Source organism: Balearica regulorum, chromosome 3, assembly GCF_011004875.1.
Source record: "Balearica regulorum gibbericeps isolate bBalReg1 chromosome 3, bBalReg1.pri, whole genome shotgun sequence".
NCBI classification, from domain to species: Eukaryota; Metazoa; Chordata; class Aves; order Gruiformes; family Gruidae; genus Balearica; species Balearica regulorum.
Window position 1 is genome coordinate 22,495,416 of NC_046186.1, and position 21,225 is coordinate 22,516,640.

A 21,225-nucleotide genomic window follows, 5' to 3' on the forward strand; every position below is an offset into this window, starting at 1 on the left:
AACATTGACACGTGCGCCTCGCTCTCCCCTCACGTGACGCACCTGGCCCGCGCCCGCCGGTGACGCCACAGCCCCATTCGGCCAATGGAGAAGGGCGCTGCCGGGTAGCAACAAGCGCGGCGGCCGGCGGCCAATCAGCGGGGCGGGGGGCGTGGAGGAGCGCAGCCCCATGTTACTTCCGTCAATAGCCCCGCGGCCTGGGCCGAGCGTGCGGGGGGTGTCGGGCCGGTCGTGCGCTGCGGGGAGCGGCGATACCGCTGTGGTGAGGTGAGCGCGGTGTGCACATGGGGAGGGGCCTTGGGGCTGCGTGTGTGGGGCCCGGGGGTTTGGGGCGTGGTGTGGGCAGAATGGGCGGGTGTGGCTTGGGGGGGTTTGGGACTGGGCCCTGGGGGTGTGGAACTGGAGTGGTCTGGGACGAGGTGTTAGGGTCGGGAGGAGCGGAGGGGTCTGAGAATGAGGGGCAGCTGCGGGAGGTGTCTGGGGCCTGCCTGGAGGAGTGGGGTGTTGGGTATCACCGGGCTGCGTGAGGGTGGGCGAATTGGGAGCAGTTACCGGGGCAGCAGCAGGCAGTAGGGAGGAAGCCGAGGGTGGGAAGTGTACTTGGAGAGGAGGAACGTTTGTGCCGGTTCGGAACTGAGAGCTGCGTGGCCTGGGTGCGCTAAAACTGTTGTATGGCAAAATAACCATTAGAATAGGGGTGGACGAGAGAAGAACTGGGGAGTTGATGAACTGTGGTCTTGCTGAAGTCTGAGGCTTGATTTGAGACAGTCATTTGATGTGAAAAAACATGAGGTGGGATGAAGTCTGTAAGCAGGCTCTGAGTCATAGAGGTTGACTGGCCTAGCTCCTAGAGGGTGGTCCAGAAGTCATCTGCCTGTAGTGAGAGTGCAAAGGAGCAGTTTCTGTTAAAAGTTGGGCTGCTAAAGGAAGAGATGGGTGTGCTGTTGGATTGTTAGGAAACAGCAGAACCTTGCCTTTTCCCATCGTGGTGGCAACAGTCTTGCTCCTGAATAGCAAGAATGGTTTGAGTCATCGTGACACGTTCTTAAATACAGGAATATGTAGACAGAAGATATTTTCTCTGGTACAGTGGCAGAGTGATAGGATGACTTGCTGCAATTCTGAATGTCTTTGCAATGATGTTTGCTCATGTGTTATCTACTTCATGGAAAGCAGAACTCACAAGTGCAAGGATAGCTAAAGCAGTTACTGTAATCTGAAGCTGTACTAAACTGCTATACACAGCCCTCCTCTTCTGTGCTTCTTTCTAGTAGTTCTTGTTTCCTCAGTCCTTTTTCCCCCTCTCCTGAGGAAAAGGTGTGTGATGCAAAGTGGAGAAGTCTTGTTCACATTTGTTTTTAGGAAAAATTTAAGTGCGATCGATGTCTTGTCTTAAACTCTCGTTGTTAGTCAAAGACCATGTTCCTTTCCCAATCCTTTTTTGCTTTGAAGAACCCTGTCCCACTGCGTTTTCACCAAAGGCCAAGTCTAGGGAGCTCATCTTTTGTTGTGGTGAAAGTTTTAACAAATAAACAGCTGCTTGCTATTACTGAAGGTATACTACATAAAGTATGCTAGAACTCTTGAAAGCACGCTCTGGTCTGGAAGCCACAGGGGTGCTTTAGTGCAATGCTGCACTGGGAAGCAAAGTTTGAGTGGAGGTAGAGCAAAAGCATGAATCTTTGTACCTGTCCAGGAAGTAATACTCTATGATCACCTCTCATATGAGAGAGATGCATAGGAGAGAAGTTTGCAGCTTCTTAAAACTTGGTCACTTTCTTGTGAACAATCAAATCTACACTTCAATTCTACAGAAAGTGAGAAGCAATGGGACTTTTTTTTTTCTAGTTGCATGCACACTGTTACTTAAAGGATACTTTCACATTTCTAACTCCATGAGCTACAACTTTTGAGCATGACTACAGGTCATTTTGTGGGATTTCTACTGACGGCTGTACTCTTAGCTGGTGCAATAGTGAGAAGTCTTGGACTAAGAATATTTCTTTGGAAAGAAAATTTAGGTCAACATGTACTAACCTCACAGAATTACTGACTTCTTGTAATCTTCCACAAATGTTTAAGTAATTTTAAAGAAGTTAAAGAAATCTGTGATCTTTTTTCTAATACTGTCTTATTTTTTTCTCCTAGAAAGATAATGTGCTGAATATATCATACGTATACAGAAATCATTCATGTCTCTGAGCTTTTTGTCTTAAGTATGGTTTTCCAGGATTTCTGGAGCAGACATCGGTAGTCTTCAATGTGTATATGCACACTTCCTGATACCACTGTTACTATTTTGAAAACACTTAATGTAGTTCTTGGAGGAGGGATGATGGAATGTTTGTTCTGTGTTGAAACCTTGCAATGAAAAAACATCACTTTTCAGGCTGTAAAGAACCGGAAAGTAGTCTGGTTCAGAGCATGTTAACTATTGAAGCATGTCATTTTAAATGCTCGTACAGCTCCCTAGGAGGAAGTTACACACAGAACTTACACTGCTGGCCCGAAACCTTGAAAGCACAGGGTTTTTTCCCAAAGTTTAAGGATTTATAAAGCATACAAAGCATCTTATTCTGTAAACTTTGGTTAGCTTTGGACTTCAGCTACTTCATACACTTGAACAAAATACTCCATGTTTTCTTGTATTGTTTTCAGGAAATTTTTTTACTTTATCCTCTTTTTTTTTTTTTTTTTTGTAACTTATGGTGTTAACTTCTAACAATACACATTCCCACCTTGCTGCCAGTATGTGTTCTTGGTGTTTTCGCTTCCTTTTCCCAACAATTCTTTATCAATGTAAGTATTCGTGAAATATTTTTAACCCTTTTTTTTCCCAAGTTATCCCATTCAGCCTATAATGATCTCTGTGGTTCTGAATTCTCTCTAGATTTTAATTTTTTGAGTAATGACATGCACCTACAACAGTGTATTATTTTTATATCAGAGCTGCTGATTGTGAGCTCTATATTTCTTGATACATAAAACTTTTGTTTTATGTTTGTCTAAGATGATTTTTTTGACTTGCTGTCTGCTGTTTTCGTAGACTCTTTCAGTGATTTAACAATTTTTCAGGTAAATTCTGCTTATCTTGACTGAAGTAAAAATGCTGTAACCTGTGTTATTCTGAAATGCACTCATGAGCACCAACTATTTAAACAGTTGTATCATAAAGACAAGAGGCTTTAATTTCAGTCAAAATGAGATGAGTTCTAAACAATTTGGGGAAAAAAGTATGTTATGGTTCATATTACTCCTAGGAAGCACTAAAAGATTGGAAAAGTAGAAAGGCATGAATAGAATTTGTGGTGACTAGAGGAAAGGATGTGGTGATTCCTGTTAGATGCAGAGGAAGGCTGAGTTAAGAGTAGCAAGGGGACTGTCAGTCAATGCTGAGGGCTAGAGAATGCACTTTTTGTGGTGTGTGTGGTGGGTTTAATTAAAAAAAATACTGGCTCACTCAACGTGTATTTCTTCAGGTTTTTTATGGTTCTGTGCTTTCTGTTCTAACTAGTATATTGGGCAGATGCTGGTCAAGAGTGCAAATGGATAAATAAATTCATAGTGATACTTGGCTGATGTTGCCTGATATTTTTTTCAAGTTGAAGAAATACTAGGAAATGCATACCTCTTAGGAACAAAGTTGTTGGTGTTATATATTAACATATGTTTCAAATATAATAATGCTATTTTCCCTATATGGCTTGCATGTGAAATCAAGTTAAAATAAGGAGCAACATGTATGCGTGGTGAAAGGGAAGAAAAGGGCAAAAGCTAGCAAGGTCAGAGTCTTCAAAGTGTAGAAAGCTGCATTGTTCAAATTATTACTTAATGTGTCAGAAGTAAATCTGCCTTTTGAAAAAGGGTAGCAGAACACTGAATGATATACCTGTGATGACTTGCATCTCTGTACGAATTTCAGGAGACATTTCACAATTGATTTTATGTTTCAGTCTCCATTTGTCCTGGTAGTTAATAGCCTAGTGTGGGAGGTGACCCTCAACAACAGCTGAAAAAATATTTGGGAAAATGAAAATTCCTTTACTGAAACATCACTATACGGTGTAGCACAAACTCAGTATTTATAAGTCTTAGAAAAAATAAAAGAAGCAACATTGATTTTGTGGCTTGTCAGACTCTTTAACAACCATTTATTAGTCAGGTCTCAAAATCAGTAATCTGATCAGGGTGGAGCAGATCACACAGGATAAAATTCTGCTTGTTTCGGTATCAACCCTTTCCTGGACTACCATCATTCTTTTCCTTGTTCTCTAAAGAACTGGGAAACCTACCTTGATCTAATAAATGCTGAAAGACAAGAATGAGGTTACAGAATCAAAAATGTACTTAAAACACTGAATCTGTTTCTTAAAATGATGGTCTACAGAGAAATTTCTTTGCTCCAGGTAATCATTCTATTTTTTTAATGTTAAAGAGAAAACTGAAATAATGACAAGAAGTTTTGCAAGTTTTATTATTAATTAAATAATACACAAACATTCTTCTTGCTGCTTATAGCGAAACCATGCCATTTTTGGGCCAAGACTGGAGATCCCCTGGATGGAGATGGGTTAAAACAGAAGATGGATGGAAACGATGTGAACCCTTCACTCCTGCAGTTGGGGATGGGAATAATCAGCTGAATGATATCAGTCATACTGTGTAAGTTAAAAAAAAAAAATAATTCTGCATGAGTTAATAGCAGGTGGGAAGGCAAAGATTGACTTGATTTCCATTCAGACTGCAAGTGTTTGTGGTAGATGGTATCACTTGCATATGGCAGAAGTGTACAAATGCAACCATGTGTTTAGTTAAGCAGACAGGAGAGCCCTGTGGAGGTTGTCTTTCATCACTGCTGCATGAGTTGCTTATTTTAGGCAGACAGATCTCATCTTATGTTGTATGCCTTCAATACTTGACAGGGGTTTTTTTGTTTAGTTTTTTTTTTCTTTTTAAAGATAAAAGTGATAGAAATTTCAATATGCCTGTTGCGCTTGCAATGTTACCTGTAAGCAAACGAAGACCTTCTGTTGATTGAGTGTTGGAATAGGACTGTTTATGGCAGTCATATAATGCTTTTTCTCCAACTACACAATTAATAGTAATTTTATGGTAATTCTGTAACACAATATATGACTGAATGTGCTTCTGTCATAGAACAGGTGAGAAAGATATTAGTTAAATAAACTAATACTTGTGGCAGATGCTCACAGATTGGTGTGATATAAATAGCTTTATCCAAACAAATTTTTGCTTAGTTTCTCCACCAAGAAGTAATTCTCAGGGACATCTTTCTTGGTCATAAATTCCAGTATAATGTGCTCATAATGAGAAAAGGGAACATTCAGTGTTTTGTTGTTAGTCTAGTAAATGATACAGTAACTGATCTGATTTAGAGGGAATTTACTGGCAAGCTAGGACTTGCTGTACTCATACACCTGTGTTTTCTAAATTTGTGAGATAAACCTCAAGAGAGTTATCAAGCAATGAATAATTATTATTAAGCTTATGACCTACTGTTTTATTAATGCCTCTTTTTCTTGTGTTCATCTGTCACTGATATTATTTGGGCTTCTTTTTCCGCACAGTCTGGCCACTGTAGATACAAAAGACTGTGCTTGTCTGGAAGAGTGTTCAGTGAGCTGCCAACACAAAAGTTGCCTTAAATACCTTTGAAAAAATATTTGCTTCCCTCTTTCATATATTTTTAATAATATAGTTGCCAAATGAAAGGAAATCTAATTTAATTTTAATAGCTATTTGCACAATTACTAAATAATTATATCTTGTAGGTTGCTTTAATGAATATTGCTTGGCAAGTATGACATAAATTATCATTGTCTTTATGAATATCATTACGACTTTTGCTCCTCTGATCCTAATTATATAGATATATACGTATCTCTCTTCTCCAGAGAGCAAGCTGAGGTATTTTTATGGCTTCTTCAAGCAAAAATGCTAGATTTTTTTTTCCTTAGTCTTGGAAGTACTTAGTGTTGAACTCCTCTGGAGCTGTCTTGCTAGAAACAGATTTAAATCAACTGGTTTTGGAAAGATACGGATGTTAAAGTTCAGGACTGAAACAGGTGTGTTAATTTCAAGGGACTAGCCATGAAATGCTCTGGGGGAAAGTTTTCATGGAATCTGAGGTGTTTCATGATTTGGCGTTCTTAGGCTAGCTTGCAAGCTTGTCAGAATCCCAAACTCGGGGACCAACTTAATCTACAGCAGATACTATTACTTGTATTCTCTTCTGTGAGAGAAAGTACAGACAGAGTTACTTGCCAAATTTTGTCTTCTATCAATTGCAAATACTTTCTTTTCAGAAATTAAAAAGATCTACTCACAAACAGATTCAGAAAGAAACCTTCAAGAGATGTCAATAACTTACATAAATTGAAGAATAATGTGTTTTTATTAAAATAGAACTTTATACCTTATTCAATTAGTCATCCAGTGCCTTGGTGAATCCAGTTTGATGAATTAGTTAAAAATAGTGGACTTAATGAGATCCCTGCTTGAACAAACGTAATCACTTGTGCAGGAACAATTTAAATGATTTGGAATAATGCTTGAATAGTTCCATTTATGGAAGCTGAGATAGAAAAATGAGACCCTCAGTTCTGTACCTCTTACTTTTTTGGATAATTAGTATTGTTATGTATGTGAAGAGTGCCTTGTATTCGTGGTATACAGTAGCTGGAATTGTGGTTGAGGCGGCGCTCATTCACGCTCTGTGGGCTGAATGCTGGCCATGGCTACCAGCAATATGTACCTATACATTCTAGTGCAGATAGAGATTTCCAGTGCTGTGGCCCTGTGTCCTTGGAGCTTCGTGGGGGAGAGAGAACAGCACTGCCTTAGAATTGTATGTAAACACTTCTCAATAGCTTTACTCCTAAATTGCAGGCTATCTGATGCTTTCCTTCTGAGATAGAAGAAAGAGAGAATCAGACTAATCTAATAAGATTTGCATGATGGTGATAGTAATTTTTTTTGTGTGTGTGTGTTAGGCTCATATGAACTACTAGGGCTGGCAGGGTAGTCATTTGAGTCTGTGGTGTCTCTTGTCTAATTCTGTAAGTGAGATATAGTGTTCACAAAAGTGTTTTTGGCACTGGATAGAAGTCCTTGGATTTGAATCTAGTCTTAGATAATTTTGGCATTTGACAAATACATTGTAACGTAATTTTGTGCAAGCACTTACCTCAGGATTTTCCATACATGGTCAAGCTGTAAATGGCTTTGAGTCTCTTCTAAAACACTTAGCATGTCTCTGTAGGTAATTGCATGACTTTAGGGCATTCCTTCCTCTATGAGAAAAGATGCAGGGGGATGAGGAAGGATAGTTTTGAGTTTGAATAGCCCTGTCAAGTTTTCCATCATTTTAAGTGTCATGCCTAACAGTATTTAAATAACCTGTTAGGAAATTACTTTTCTGAGAAAGAACTACAATACCCTACAAAAGTATGCAAGAATTTCAGCTAAGGGCACTGGGTACTTTGATTTTAGAAGCTTTAGAATATTTTTTTTATGAAGTGCATCATCAAGATAAGAAAATAAGAATAGCTCTAAATTGGCAGTATTGTGTATGTATTTAAATCCTTCCAGGTGCACTCAGATGTCATCTGCAGTATTAGGGTAAAAACATTAAATTAAGGCTTCTGTTACACCATATGGCATGTGCAGCACTTGATTCAGTTTTTTGTATCTTAGCTTGGTGTTTGCAGGGGGTAGGGGTTGCTTTTGGAAATGGAGGAGCAGCTTTGTTACTCATCAACTAGCTTTCCAGTTTTCTGGAAGGAGGCTAGCAGTTGCCAAGGAAGTGCCTGTATTTCTGTCCCACTCTTCTGATGTCTGTGGGACCCTTGCTTTCATTCTCAGTAAAAGACTTAAAGTTTGTCAAGAAGAATGGTGCTGGTTACAGATAAGCAGGGAAAGTCTCCACATAAAGTGGGACAGAACATGAGGAAATAAAGCCTCGTACAAGAAGATCCTCAGAGACAACAGTCAAATCCGTCTTTTCTCTAAAATGACATGAAGAATTCCAGGAATGTCACGGATTAATTAGAATGTTAGACAAAGGTGCTTGAAATAGCCATCTTCATCTTTGCAATTCTGTGTATTAATTGAATGTCCTTAAGCTGCCTTGCTTGTTTATCTGATACTTGAGGAAGTGTGTATTATTGGGGGGCAGGGGTGGGCTTTAAATCACTTCAGGTATGTTACTGGCCTACATTGCTTTCTAGGGACACTTCCTCTCCAGGAACAAAAGAAGGAATCCTGCCAGATTAAGCTTCCTCTTCTAAAGCAGGCCTTCAGGAATGCCGCCTTCCCTCCTCTCCCCATTGCCCTGGGTCAATGGGAACAAGCCTGTTTCTGTTCTGCCTGAATTATATTGCATTGTCAGGCCATATCTCTCTAGTCTTGCATCTATTAGGATGATAAAGCTAGGTCTGGAAGCTTTGGGCTCTATTTCTGATTCTGCAGTAACTTCTCACGTGATATGGCAATACTGTCAATATGCTAAAACAAAATTAAATTAATTTTAGTGAGCTTAAAAGAGATTTCCTATATAATAGTGTTGGAAAAAAAACCTTGATGGATTGGAATGTTACATAATCAAAGTAACTGGTCAGTGTTGATGTTCTGCTTTTGTCAGTTGCCAGTTCCTTTTCTCTAAACTCTTTTGGTGTTTGACCAGATACGGTATTTGGCAATGTTGCATGGAGTATTGAGGTTGTTGAGTATCCTCTGCTTTAAAAATAGTAAGACATGAACTGAGGCTGTCACCTTGGATTGAGCTCTATCTGAATGCAGAGGTATGTTAGTTTTGGTTTTTTTTTTTTGCCTCCAGGATTTAAACCTAAGATGAAAATAATATCCTATTTCTGAGTCTTCTTAACTTGTGTGTGTATCTTTAAGCTGAGCTAGCATTTACTGATCAGAGCCATTAAAAAACAGAACTTTTTTACGGTGTTGTGTAGTCATCTTCCTTAACAGATGGTTCAAGCCTGAAAATTTTAACTGTATAAGCTAGCAGCAACAGACTAATATAATTTGGATTTTGCCACTTAATGCCCAAATACAGATTACTTTTCAGTAAACCAGTGTGCTTCAGTTTAACAATGTTCAGCTGTTGCTGGTGCAGTTTGAAGTTCAAACTGATGTTGATAAATAGATTCATCTGGCAAATTCAGATTAAAAGTAATAATGAAAGGGAGGAATCTAGTATACAACTTTTTTGGCAAAGAATAATAATGGGGAAATAAAATAATCCTACAGTTAAGTAAGTTTCACTACCACATATCCTAAGTTACTCTGCTTATCTGTGCAAGACTGTGGCCTTCATGTGAAGTATCTTCCTGCTCTGTGCTAGAAAAATGAACACCCATTCTTATCAGTATTGCTGTTCCTTATAATTACCTACAAAAATGGAAAGCAAAACTTTATGAAACTGTGTAGACTTTATGTAGCACAGGCAGTTTTTAAATGCATGTGAATTTTAGAAAGGTTAGTTTATCCAACAAAATGTTTTAATTGTTTTTATATATATATATATCTTTTTATATGTATACTCACACTATCTATATATACTATTAGGTTACATAGTTAACTGACAGAAGTGATGTAGGTGTAGTTGATCCTCTCTACCAGAGAGGATGCACATGGTTCTTGATACCATACAAATCATTGGTAAAACATTACTGTGACACCTAAATTATGTACAGTGTCGTGATTCAGGCATTTATTAAAAGAAAGACTGCCTTTGCCCCAAAGTTGACAGTAGTAAGAGAGCGGTCTGTCTTTGTTGGCTTTCTGCCTATGCAAGGATGTGTAGTAATTCTGCACTGACATTTACCTGTGTGCACAGTTTTTTCAAGGCTCGGTCCATTTCAAATAATGAATTTTTGTACACTTTGCTGGCAGCCACTTGTCCAGTTAGTAGTGTCTCCTCCTTCCTAAATGTCAGTAATGGCTTACAAGATACCTATTAGGAAGATATTTTGTGTATTTAATCACTTTAACACAAAATTCAACCCCACTGGGAAGAAAAGAACAAGACACCTCTCAAGATACACGTTGCTATGGACCATCAGGTAGAGGAACATCATTAAAAATATGATTTTGGTTTTTTTTTTCCAGCTGGCAAACTTTAATGGAGAGAATTGTAAGCTGTATGTGTCTTAAATATTTAATCACTGCTATTCTAATTAGATGTGTTTATTTCAGCATCTTAACTGGTGATGATGAAGATGAAGAGATATACAGTACTGAAGATTGTGAGTTTGCAGCCAAGAAAAGGAAAAAAGATCATTTTAGGAATAACACAGATTCACAATGTAAGGCTGGGGGTTATTTATTTATTTATTTTAGAAGACTGTTGTAGGTTCAGCAAAATTTTATAATAGCTGCTTATTTATATTTATCTATAGAGTAGTAGCCTTCTGAGTTATGTTTACTTCCATACTGGCAACAAATTCTAGTGTCAGGAGTGATACATCTTAATTGAATTGTGGCATTGATCATCTGTTGCATGATGATTTTTTTTTCCAAAGGTCCAAAGTTAATTCATTTATGAATACTAATTCCTGAATAATAAATGTCTTCTGATACTAGCCACTGTTTGGTGGACTAGTTTTAGATTAAATTCTTCTGGATGCTTATGGAAGTTTCTGCTTACCAAAGCAGCTGTTTTATTTTTGCTTAATTCAAATTCTGATTAGTGTTGCAGCTCTAGAATCAGTTCATAAATAAATATATTTTGTCATCATACCTATAGCTCTTTGTAAAAGACTTGCAGTATTGAATTTCGTGAAAATAGTCCCTCTTAAAAATTAAAATATCAAAGCCATTTTTGTCAGTTTTCACTTTTAAAAGATCATCTGTACTCTAGACTGCAAATATATTTATAACAGCAAGTAAACTTATTGGAGTAGAGAATTTGGTAGAGTAGGTAAAAAAAGATAATTTGATAAGCAACTTTTTGGCGTTTCTAATGTTTTGATCTTGAAATGATCTCCATCATTTATATATTCCCCAAATTGTAACAGAGATGGTCTTGCAGAAAGCTGCAAGCTTCCCCAGGCTAGTCTGGATGTAAAGTATTTTAAAAGATTCAAGTGGCTGTATGTAAGAGCATGCTTTCATTTGATAACATATACTTCTGAAAGCTGAAGATCTGCCTAGTTGCCTTTATTAGTCTTGTATAGTTGGCTTCCGTGGAGCATTCTGCAACTAGTTGAACCAAGTAGGTGCAGAGCAGGCACCTTTACAGAAGAAAATAGATTAAAGGGGTGGAGCGTTCAGGAACAAAAAGGTTGCTCATTTCTGTATTTTCCCTGTCTTAAGTGCTAAGGAGCCTGTTGGATTAAAAAAGATTAGGGGTTTTGTAGGTGAAATTGACTGTTGTTGGTACACAGTTGGCAAAAGTTGTGCTACATCTGCCAACTGTGTGCTAACTCTTGTGTTTAATTTATGAATTTTTTTAACTTTTCCTTTAATTTTTTGAAGTACGTAACTTCTGAAAATTTCTAGTCATCCTTTTCAGCCTTTATAAACTTCCTTCATTAGAACTGTTTAACCATCTCTCCTATTCATGAAGCATTTTATTGAGGATGGTCTGGTTTTGTTCAGTTTCTTTCTAGAAGGTGTTACCTAAAGTGGAAGCCTAAAAATGCTTATATTTTGATTTTTATTTTAGGTTTTTATCGAGAAAAGTGGATTTATGTTCATAAAGAAAGCACCAGGGAAGTAAGTCCTGCATGCTGTGGGTCAATTCCTACAATCCTTGTGTTCTTAATTGACAAATAGTATATTAGAAAATGCATTTTTGCTATGTCATCTTAGGGTTTATATTCAACTCTCTCTTCATTGGCAGTATAGTACACGTGCACGTGGTGAGGCAAAGGCAGCCAGGAAAGTGACTTTTACATGGGTCGTTGTGGCAGAGATGTGGGAACTTGCAAGGATGGGCATCATAGTTCTCCACTACTCCAAGCCCATCTGTCTCTATCTGTATTGTATGTCTTTGAACTAAATTTGAGAGTATTTGCAAAACCAGAGTAATGTCTCCAAAGAAGGTCTCTGCAGGCAGCTACCTAGTATTTTGGAATCTTAATGTAAATTTGAATATAAGGAAAATTTCAGTTTCATACTTTGCAAAGAGGACCTTTGTATTCCACAAAGTCCAGATGCCTTCAGTTTGGGATACAAACTGTATCATGCAACTCTAAAGGGAACATGAAAGACCTTGGAATGACCTCCTAGAAAGCCAAGAGTTAAAATATATCCATAGTATGTAGAGAGAAACTGTTTTGAAGTTTGAGTTTCATTCCTGTGTGTGTTCCTGTGGTTATCTGGGATGGGTGGAACTTGGACACCTGTAAGGATGTCTTTCATCACAGTAATGCCAGCCAGGAGAGGGAAGGAGGTGAGTGTGATGATCCCTAGCCACACAAGTAGAACTTGGCTTTGTATTTTGGAGCTGAGAGAGACTATAAAGAGCATTGTACTCAGGAAGAGCATGGCGTTGTGGAGAGAGCTTACTTACAGGAGACACTGGAAGACTTTACCTTGCAGGCCAGTGACTCAGAGGCTGCCCTTCTACATCTGAAGGGTATTACAAAGCCTTTCACTAGATTCATAGCCCTCTTTCCTAGTTTTATCTTCATTTGTGATAGATGTAGGTACTTATATTGGTCTGCAAAAGCCTCAAGCATGGTCTTTCCCTTTGTTCCATCTCAGATTTAGGGTAAGAAAGAATGGCGGGGGGTGGGGTGGGTGGTGTGTGTGACAGACTGTCACCAGTCGTTACGATGTTTTGAATGATAAGGTTGTTAATCTGAATTGTCAAACTACATTCAGGCCAAAACATAAATTGCCTAAAATCACTCACTGCTGTCCTTCATAACCTGTATGTTAGGATTTTTTTTCCTTCCTATTTGTGCAGATTTGGTGTACTGGTGATGTGTGACTCTCTGCTTGGGTTTCTTGTCCATTGAGAACTGGACAAAATACTTTGGGGTACCAGCTGGCTTATTCTTGTCACTGCTGTTGTCTTCAAATAATTGACTATTCACCTTTTCTGCTTTGTTAAAAGGAAAAAAAAGGAAAAAGAAAAAAAAACAAGAAAAAAAAAACAACAGCAAACTAACAACAAACCAAAGATGGTTAGAATTAATCACTAGTCTTTTTCAAGTAATTCCTTGTTTAATTGCAGAAGCTTAAAGTTGAAAGTTAAGTGGCAGAATGAAAAAGTAGCAAGGAATAAGCATACCTGAGCAAAAAAAATCAGAGCAACAATCTAAACTATAATTTATCTAAACTAAAATTTACAGAGGCTGTAGTTTTCTTTACAGGTTGTAATCTTACTTGATTTCGAAATGGCTAAGTCTCACAACTAGGAAACTTTTTTTTTTCCTAAAGTGGATACTGAATTTTAGGGAAAAATAACAAGAGTAGGAAGATCTTGATAAGAAGAATGTAAAACATGCTGTAGTAGAGCACTGAAAATAAGTAAAACCCAAACAAGCGCAGGTATAGCTGAAATGAAGTAGGAGATGCTCTTTGAGTAATTTTATCATGGTAGTACATTGGGAAAGGTAAAGCTGAAGCTTCATAGAAATGTGCTTCCAGCTGTTGAAGGGAGTTCTGTTAGTATATTTAAGCATGGCCTTTTGATAACTGATTAGCTGGAGAACAGCCACAAATATTTACATTTCAGCAGAAGTGGTGTTGTCTGCAAGTGTTGATTCACTGCTATTAGCCAGCCAAGTTGTGCATATTGTGAAGTGTGGTGCCCACTTGGATCTTGGATGTATTAACTGGATGAGCAAGCAGTATGATCCTGAATTTAGTCATTAACCAGTAGGCAGTAATTACCACCACTCTGCAGCAAATAGTTGTCTCCTGTCCCACCATGGTACATCCAGGGTAAGTTTTCATTGGGTTGCGAAAAGGAACATCGAGTTGTACTGCCGCCATCTCACCATCACACAATTCACCAAGGAAGTCTGTCTAGGAATGAACTTCAAATAATTATTTGATCCCCCCTTCCCTAGGCTGATAAACCACACTAGCACACTGCTCTGCAAGTATCTCTTTCACCAGGTGTAGGGTTTTTCTAGCCTCATTATATTTGCTCCAAGGCTACTATGTGGCTTTGTTTTTCTAAATTTACTCAGCTTATGTGTTCCCATGTCATTTCAGGCTGCTACTACCACCTTAGTTCCACAACAGCCTCTGAAACTCTCATTTTTGCCTTAAGACACCTATGCAGAAGCACCAAAAGAAAATGCAATTTCTCTTGCTCTTGGTACCCAACAAAAATAATGCCCAAACTTCTAGCACCCAGTAAATAAATTCTAGATGTTGAGAACCTTTGTTACTCCAATCCCAGGAGCAAGTAGGTGTGTTCTTACCCTCAAATGCGAACATAAACTCAGTCAGTTAAAGCTTATAGCTATAAGCTCAGAGCGCTGCACAAATAAGCTCTACCTTGTCCTCACACAAATGAGGAGCATGATAGCCATGACAGAGTACCAGCACTGTGGCCATGCAATAGTTGAGTAGATTCCCAGGACACCCAGATACCCGTGATTACAGTTTGCATGATTAGTATGGATTTAAAGGCCTTGTCATTGAGTAATATTGCCTATGTGCCTGTTGGTTCCAAAGAGCATATCTGGTTTCATTTGTTCTACAAGAAATTAAATAAATCCTCAGTTCTGATACATTACATTTCCAGGGACCATGGTATACATAAACCTCAGTTGCATGGTAGAATGCTTTTCTGAATATTTTACTCAATTTTATCTTTGTTTCTTTCCATTTAAAATGTGTTTATTCTTCTTTTCAGAGACATGGCTATTGCACTTTGGGAGAAGCTTTTAACCGCTTAGACTTTTCAAGTGCAATTCAAGACATCAGAAGGTTCAATTATGTGGTCAAAGTAAGCTTTTTATTTTATATGCATATTTTAAAAATGCATTTGCTGATGTGCCTATGTGTACAAAAGAAATAATTTTGCCCTGAAAAACTGATGATTTGCAACTGTATAAATATCCTGTTGATGTGTAATTTATACTGCATGAAGCAACTTTAAACTGAGTAATTTTTCTTTGTTTTCTTACTAATCTCATGATTCCTTCTAAAGTGTCTTTCTCACTATGTTAACTTCTCTGGGTCAGGTCTGGTCTTAAGTTGAGAATTAAATGCATGTAACTTGTAAGCTCTGGACAACAGTGGTACTTGCCTGTTTTCCAAAACTGTGGAACTTGTACTTTAGGGAGCCACATAATGTCATCTCTTAATTTCCTTGATGCCTAACCCGCTGCCCCCTTGGAAATACCCATTCTGGGAGATACTGATCTTTCTATAGGCCCAAATTTCTTTGTCATTTAACTTGATGTAGTAAAGTGCTTGTCCCAATTCCTAGAGCAGCTCAAAGTGTGAGACATACCAGGAATAGAGATCAGCTCTGCGGTGAGGCCGTTCACAAATAATGTAGTGGTTGGAATGTATCCAGAGGTTGAAAAGACACAAATCAAATAAACATACCAGGAGGACATCCTTACCACTAGGCCATGGAGTATTTGGAGAGAAAACACGTTCTGCCCATCCTTGTGAAGCTGAAAGAGTATGTTATACTTCTAGAAAAACAAGAGATGTGGGACCAAAGGGAACAAAGCAAAAAGGATTCGCTTCCAGACTAGTGGTTAGGGTACTTGCCTGTTTTAGTCCTCTCACAGATTTTTTCTTTTTTTTTAGTATATGTATGCATTGTGGTTTAGAACATTGCTTTTTAATGCTGTTTTGGGAGCAAAAACAAAAACTTTGATCTTTCCCAAGGCTCTTCAGCCTCAAACAGAAGGAAGAAAAGAGAGCACCTAAAAAAAAAAAAAAAAAAAAAAAAATCGTGTTATAAATGGGGTCAGCCTTGAGTTCCTCACTTGAATGGTAAACAGGTAGAATGAATCCAGAACTAGAACTTTACATGTTTTTTAGATGCTGCAGTGCCTAAGCTGGATTGCTTAAAACAGTTGACTGGAATAAAGTAAAGTCTAACATAAGCACATTGACTGGTTTCTCTTCCGTTCACCAAAATGGTTTAGTTAGGCTTAAAATTATTGAGAAAGGAGCAATACCTGAATTCAGAATTTTGACTTTGTCATACAAACTGCTACTAGAGTAATGGTAGACCCTAAGAAATTAGGGTGGATTTAGGATAGCAAGCAGACTTCCAAATTACTTTTAACATTTTAGAATTTATTTGAAAATTCTTAAATTTTAAAATTGTTTTACAATTACAAAAATTTAATTAGATCTTAGCATCCGTTCCTCTGAGGTGATGGAGGTGAACTGACTTTTATCAACAGGTACAGAAACTGTACATCAAAGACCTTAAGTTACCGAGCTGCTAATAAGCATGATCAATATGAATGACAGCTGCTGCTCATTCTGTAGCTGTAGAACTTGTTGATTTGAGAAACATTTGTGGTGGTGTATCTAATAAATTAAAATATCTGTGTGGATGTCAGTAATAAGTGAAGTTGCAACAGGTTTTTTAAAAGGATGTTTAATCTACTCTATCAGGTTTTAAGCCAGTCTGCAAGCAAGACCTAAAGTAAGTGCCAGGTCATCCCATACCCATCTGCTCCATACAAATTCTTACTTACTTCCCTGGAGTTACTAATGGTGGAGATGTTTTGTGTAGATCTCACTTAATGCAGTGCAGCAGTTCCTGTTTCTTCTCTAAGAAGTATTCCTAGTTATGCATGACCACAATGATGATTACTTTTATGTGTGGTGTTCTGCTTCCTGCATTTAAGATAGCAAGATATAAATCAAGAAGATTTTTTCTGAAATACCAAGCCCTACTGGATAGCTATTCTTTGATCCCAGACCACAAAGATGATCCATTTTGATTCTCCAACTAACTAAAAACCTCCCAATTACTATTAAAAGTTAATATAGATGTCTGACCAAGATCCTTTTAGGGTGATCAGTGTGGGGAGGAGGTATGATCAGCTGTTTTCTTGTGCTTGTTTGTACTGTAGTAGAATGATCACTTCTTAGCTGTTAAATGTCTGATACATTGATTTTGATATGGATGGTCTTTTTTCAAAATGTTTCCATTTGAATAAACAGTAGATCCATTCAAAGTTATAATCTCTAGTACACAATATAAACCATGGCTATGCATGTATCAGTAAGGCTGAACTCAGGTGTCAGATCCTTGTACTTGTGCACCTGCTAAAATTGTCTTAATCCTTGCATACTAACCTTCACTGAAATTGGAATCTTTGTTAAAATCAGCCAGGTGGAATTTGTTTCTTTGATTTGATCTTTAATCTGAGTGACACAACTGTTTTTTTAATTTAATCAAGAGAAATGTACATACTTGCTTGAATTGGCAAACTGCCAGAGACCTCTAGGTGTGCTCCAAATTATTATTCAAACTAAAAGGCTTTGAAAATGTCAAGGAAGAGGTCCTGATATCTACTCTCAAAAAAATGTATAAATAGATTGCTTGTATTTAAGTACATCAGGAGAATTATTTCCTCCTTTCGCAACACACAGTGTTTTGTCAGGGATCATGCAGAGAAGCCAGAAGGAACATTATCATATCAGGGAGAGAACAGGTGTATTCTCTCCTCCTCCAAAGGAAAATTAATGTTGAGTGTAGTGTCAAATCGGTGTTTTAGAAATGAAGATACAAAATCATTTTTGGCAGGCTTAGTCTTTGTTCGCCGTCTGTGCCAATAGTTGATGCTGTCCTACAAAGCACGGCTCTGCAGGTTAGCGTTTAGAGCGCTCTGTAGGGGGTGCTGGTTTCTGCTCCCTGCTTTCCCTTTCTGATATATTGAGAACACTTGGGCTGAAGACAGCATTGTGAGCAGCAATTGTAAAGCTCGGTGCCACACTTCTAAATATTGCAATGTTGTCATAACTTCAAAAACTCTATTTCATACTGAGAGACTATTTTTTGTTGAAGAGGCAACAGTCCTTATCAGCTAGAAAACTGAATCTATAATGTAAAAGCAAAGGTGTCAGAATAGAGCAAGGGCTGCCTCTAGTAGCTAAAGCTTGGCATTTGTGTTTTTAGCTAGAACACAAATTGTTCTGGTTACTTTCCCCTAGACCATTCCCACTGTTCTCACAGGTCTCTTGCTCACAGTGGTTCCACAGAGAAACATGTGGACAGTTAGGACATACTTACTATATAGTTAAGTGTCAGTTACTAATAGAGTAGGTATACTGCTCATTGTTAGGTTGTGGTGGTTTCTTCTACCAGGGACCTGAATGTGGGAGTAATACAGAATTTTTTTTCTTCCCTCCAGTTTAGGTAAAATACAGCATTTCCCTTCCAGTAGCAGAAAGTACTGCACTAAGTCTGTTACACCTGGGTTTGACCAGTATGATACTTTCACTCAGAAACTGGAAGTCTGGTAGCTGGTATCTGTTCAGAGCAATGTTCCTGGCCAGCAAATCTGTCAGGACCCAGCCACATCAAAGACCGTATTCTATTTGTGAGCCTCCAAAACAGACTCTCTCCCCTGTTTCATTATAGCTTATAACAGCCACATGTCATGTACTCTATCACAGAGATAAACACTATTACTTGTACGGTATTTTGAAAATGTACATCTCTGTAAGCTGTTCACGGGATGTCAGTGGGAATACTTAAAGCTTTCCGTGTTTGTCTTGCTTCATTTTCTGAACTCTGTAGTTACGCTTTCACAAGATATGGTTGCAGTACTCTAGGCTGTTGTTACAAATGTATATACTGAAAGTGTGTATTTGAAATTGTCCTTTACTTCTGTCGTTCTTCTGACTTTAATTCTTTGTCCTAGCTTTTGCAGTTAATTGCAAAATCCCAGTTAACTTCACTGAGTGGTGCAGCACAGAAGAACTACTTTAACATTTTGGACAAAATTGTGCGGAAGGGTAAGACCTAAAGTTTTGTAATCTGCTTGTTCACGTTTAATCACTGTGACTAAACTCTCTGTTGATATTTTTTTTGTTAGCTTTATTACCATTTTTATATTGTAAGACAAAGCAATAGCATATTTAACTAGTGAAAGACTGCATACTTCCCATCCCACAGTTTCATTAAGTTGTTTTCTCGTGATGATTGAATCATGTCTGTTGAATCAGGTTGGTGAAGTTAAATGGCAATTAGATTCTATTCAGAAACTATTGGTTACTATTAAATTATACTCTTTATGAAATGTGAAAGCTTTTAGATTAAGTAACGTGTTTGTCCTTCAATTTGCATGATGTACTGAGATTTAAAGTATATAACTGCTTTTCTTCACTGTTTATTTTTTAAAAAGCTATTACATAATATTGAAAAAAACTTCTGGGAACCACACTAAATGGCATTGTAATACTATCAGTTTTGAACAGAAGAAATTGAATTTATAACTAGTTGTTCAGCCTTAAGTTTATTAAATGCATAGCATGAAATGTTACCTCAAATTTGTTTGTGAAATTGTTAATTATTGATCTTGCACTTATGGAACAGCATTAATGAATGTCATGGTGGGAATTAGGGGAGCTATTTGCACACAAACAGTTGACTTGTAATTAGTTCATCTTAAAGCGTTGATTAGCTTGAGCTAACTGTATTATCTTGGTTAACTGAGTTAACCAAAATTGTATTTGGTTTGTTTTGTTTTCCAGTCATGGAAGACCAGTATAACCCACGATTAATCAAAGATCTTCTACAGGATCTGAGTTCTACTCTCTGTATACTGATTAGGGGAGTAGGAAAATCTGTGTTGGTAGGGAACATCAATATTTGGATTTGCCGATTAGAAACTATACTTCTGTGGCAACAACAGCTAAAAAACCTTCAGATGAACAAGGTATATCATTAAATCATGTTAAAAAAAGTAATTGGGGGAGGGGAAGTATATTGAACATTGGTTTATGATTTGTAAGTGAACAAAGTTTCAAATACATCTTAAACAGTTTTACTTTTCTTTGGTTTTAGAGAATTAATATGAAATTAATGGTATCAACTTAATTTTCTAATGTTTTAATAGCTCTTGTCTAATGAAGGCTGCTACAGTGCCTGTAGTACTGATTTCTGGTAGAGATGTACAGGTGTAATTGTTTTCTCACCCAAATAAATTTCAAAATGTTTGTCTCTAGACTGTCAGAGATGGAAAAAATACCAATTTTTAATTCCAAAGTAAATGTTTTACTACTGAAGAAATGCAAATCTAAAAGGAATTAGAAGTGGATCAAGAAAACAGAAATAACATATTCAAGTAGCAATTTTACAGCTTTAGTCATTAGCGGTGTTGCTTCTTGTGGAAAAAAAAAAAAAATAATGATTTCAGCATCTGGACTCTGATCATGCGACTTTGTTCAAAGCATGTGGTATGCTCTGCTCCAGCTTTTTATGGTGGAAACTTCTGATGATAAGCGGGCAGTTTTTTAACATGTCTGTGTTACTCCTGGAGGAAGAAATGCTGTGAGATGTTGCTCACAGTAAAGTCAGACAACTGTTTCATCTGTTTGCTGTCAGCTATGAGATTTTGAAATTGTCCTTGCTGTGTGTGCCGGGTATCTGAATAAAACAGCTAGTTTTGGAATAGCAAGGAGAAATGGGGAACTCTGTCTCAGTGGTTTTCATGTGCCAGGCAACCACAGCATAGACAGTTTTGAGACATTGCAGTTGCTGCGTGCATTTCTTTCCAGTGTGCCACTTCCGTCTGAGCTGTTTTATGTTGGTTGAGATAACTGATGAGAAATCTTGCATTTGTAATGCTCACGTATTCCTGAACAGAACGATAGTCCCAGAGATGTTTATAACAGATGACACTATGGGAAGTCTAGTCTATAAGTGAGATGAATGGTGGTGAAATAAACTGACACAAGTGAGAGCTCGCTAGAGTACAGCTGTGACTGGGCAGCTCTGCTAAATGGGGCCAGCAGCTGCCCACACTCTTTCCCTCACCAGCTGGGACGCTGGGACACTGCCTCCAGCCCTGGGCTTTGTGCCACCTGGCAGCATGGGCTCCAGAGTCAGTGTGTGTGAGTTCTGCTGTAGGTTACCCCCTTAAAGAGAAAGTTCAGCAGAGGTGGATATTCCAATGAAAACTTTCTCAGTGCTCTGATCTGTTAGCCCCTACGGAATTCCTCATTTATATATGAGGGGAGCCTTCTCCAGACTTTAGAAATGAACTCTTCTGCCTCTGACTTCATAAT

General features: G+C 38.0%; 1 protein-coding gene across 4 annotated transcripts in view; it reads left to right on the forward strand.

Annotated features, from left to right (window-relative positions):
- Positions 1-144: 144 nt before the first annotated feature.
- FBXO25 (F-box protein 25) overlaps positions 145-21,225 on the forward strand; it is a 42,926-nt gene continuing 21,845 nt past the window's right edge. Inside the window, exons 1-7 of one of the 4 annotated variants that reach the window (XM_075747254.1) lie at positions 145-267; positions 4,519-4,662; positions 10,234-10,343; positions 11,705-11,754; positions 14,861-14,953; positions 18,858-18,951; positions 19,690-19,874. In XM_075747254.1, coding sequence (XP_075603369.1) covers positions 170-267; positions 4,519-4,662; positions 10,234-10,343; positions 11,705-11,754; positions 14,861-14,953; positions 18,858-18,951; positions 19,690-19,874 — 774 coding nt within the window. In that variant the 5' untranslated portion in view covers positions 145-169. The remainder of the gene's footprint in view (positions 268-4,518; positions 4,663-10,233; positions 10,344-11,704; positions 11,755-14,860; positions 14,954-18,857; positions 18,952-19,689; positions 19,875-21,225) is intronic. The other 3 variants (XM_075747253.1, XM_075747256.1, XM_075747255.1) reach the window with 3 other exon arrangements.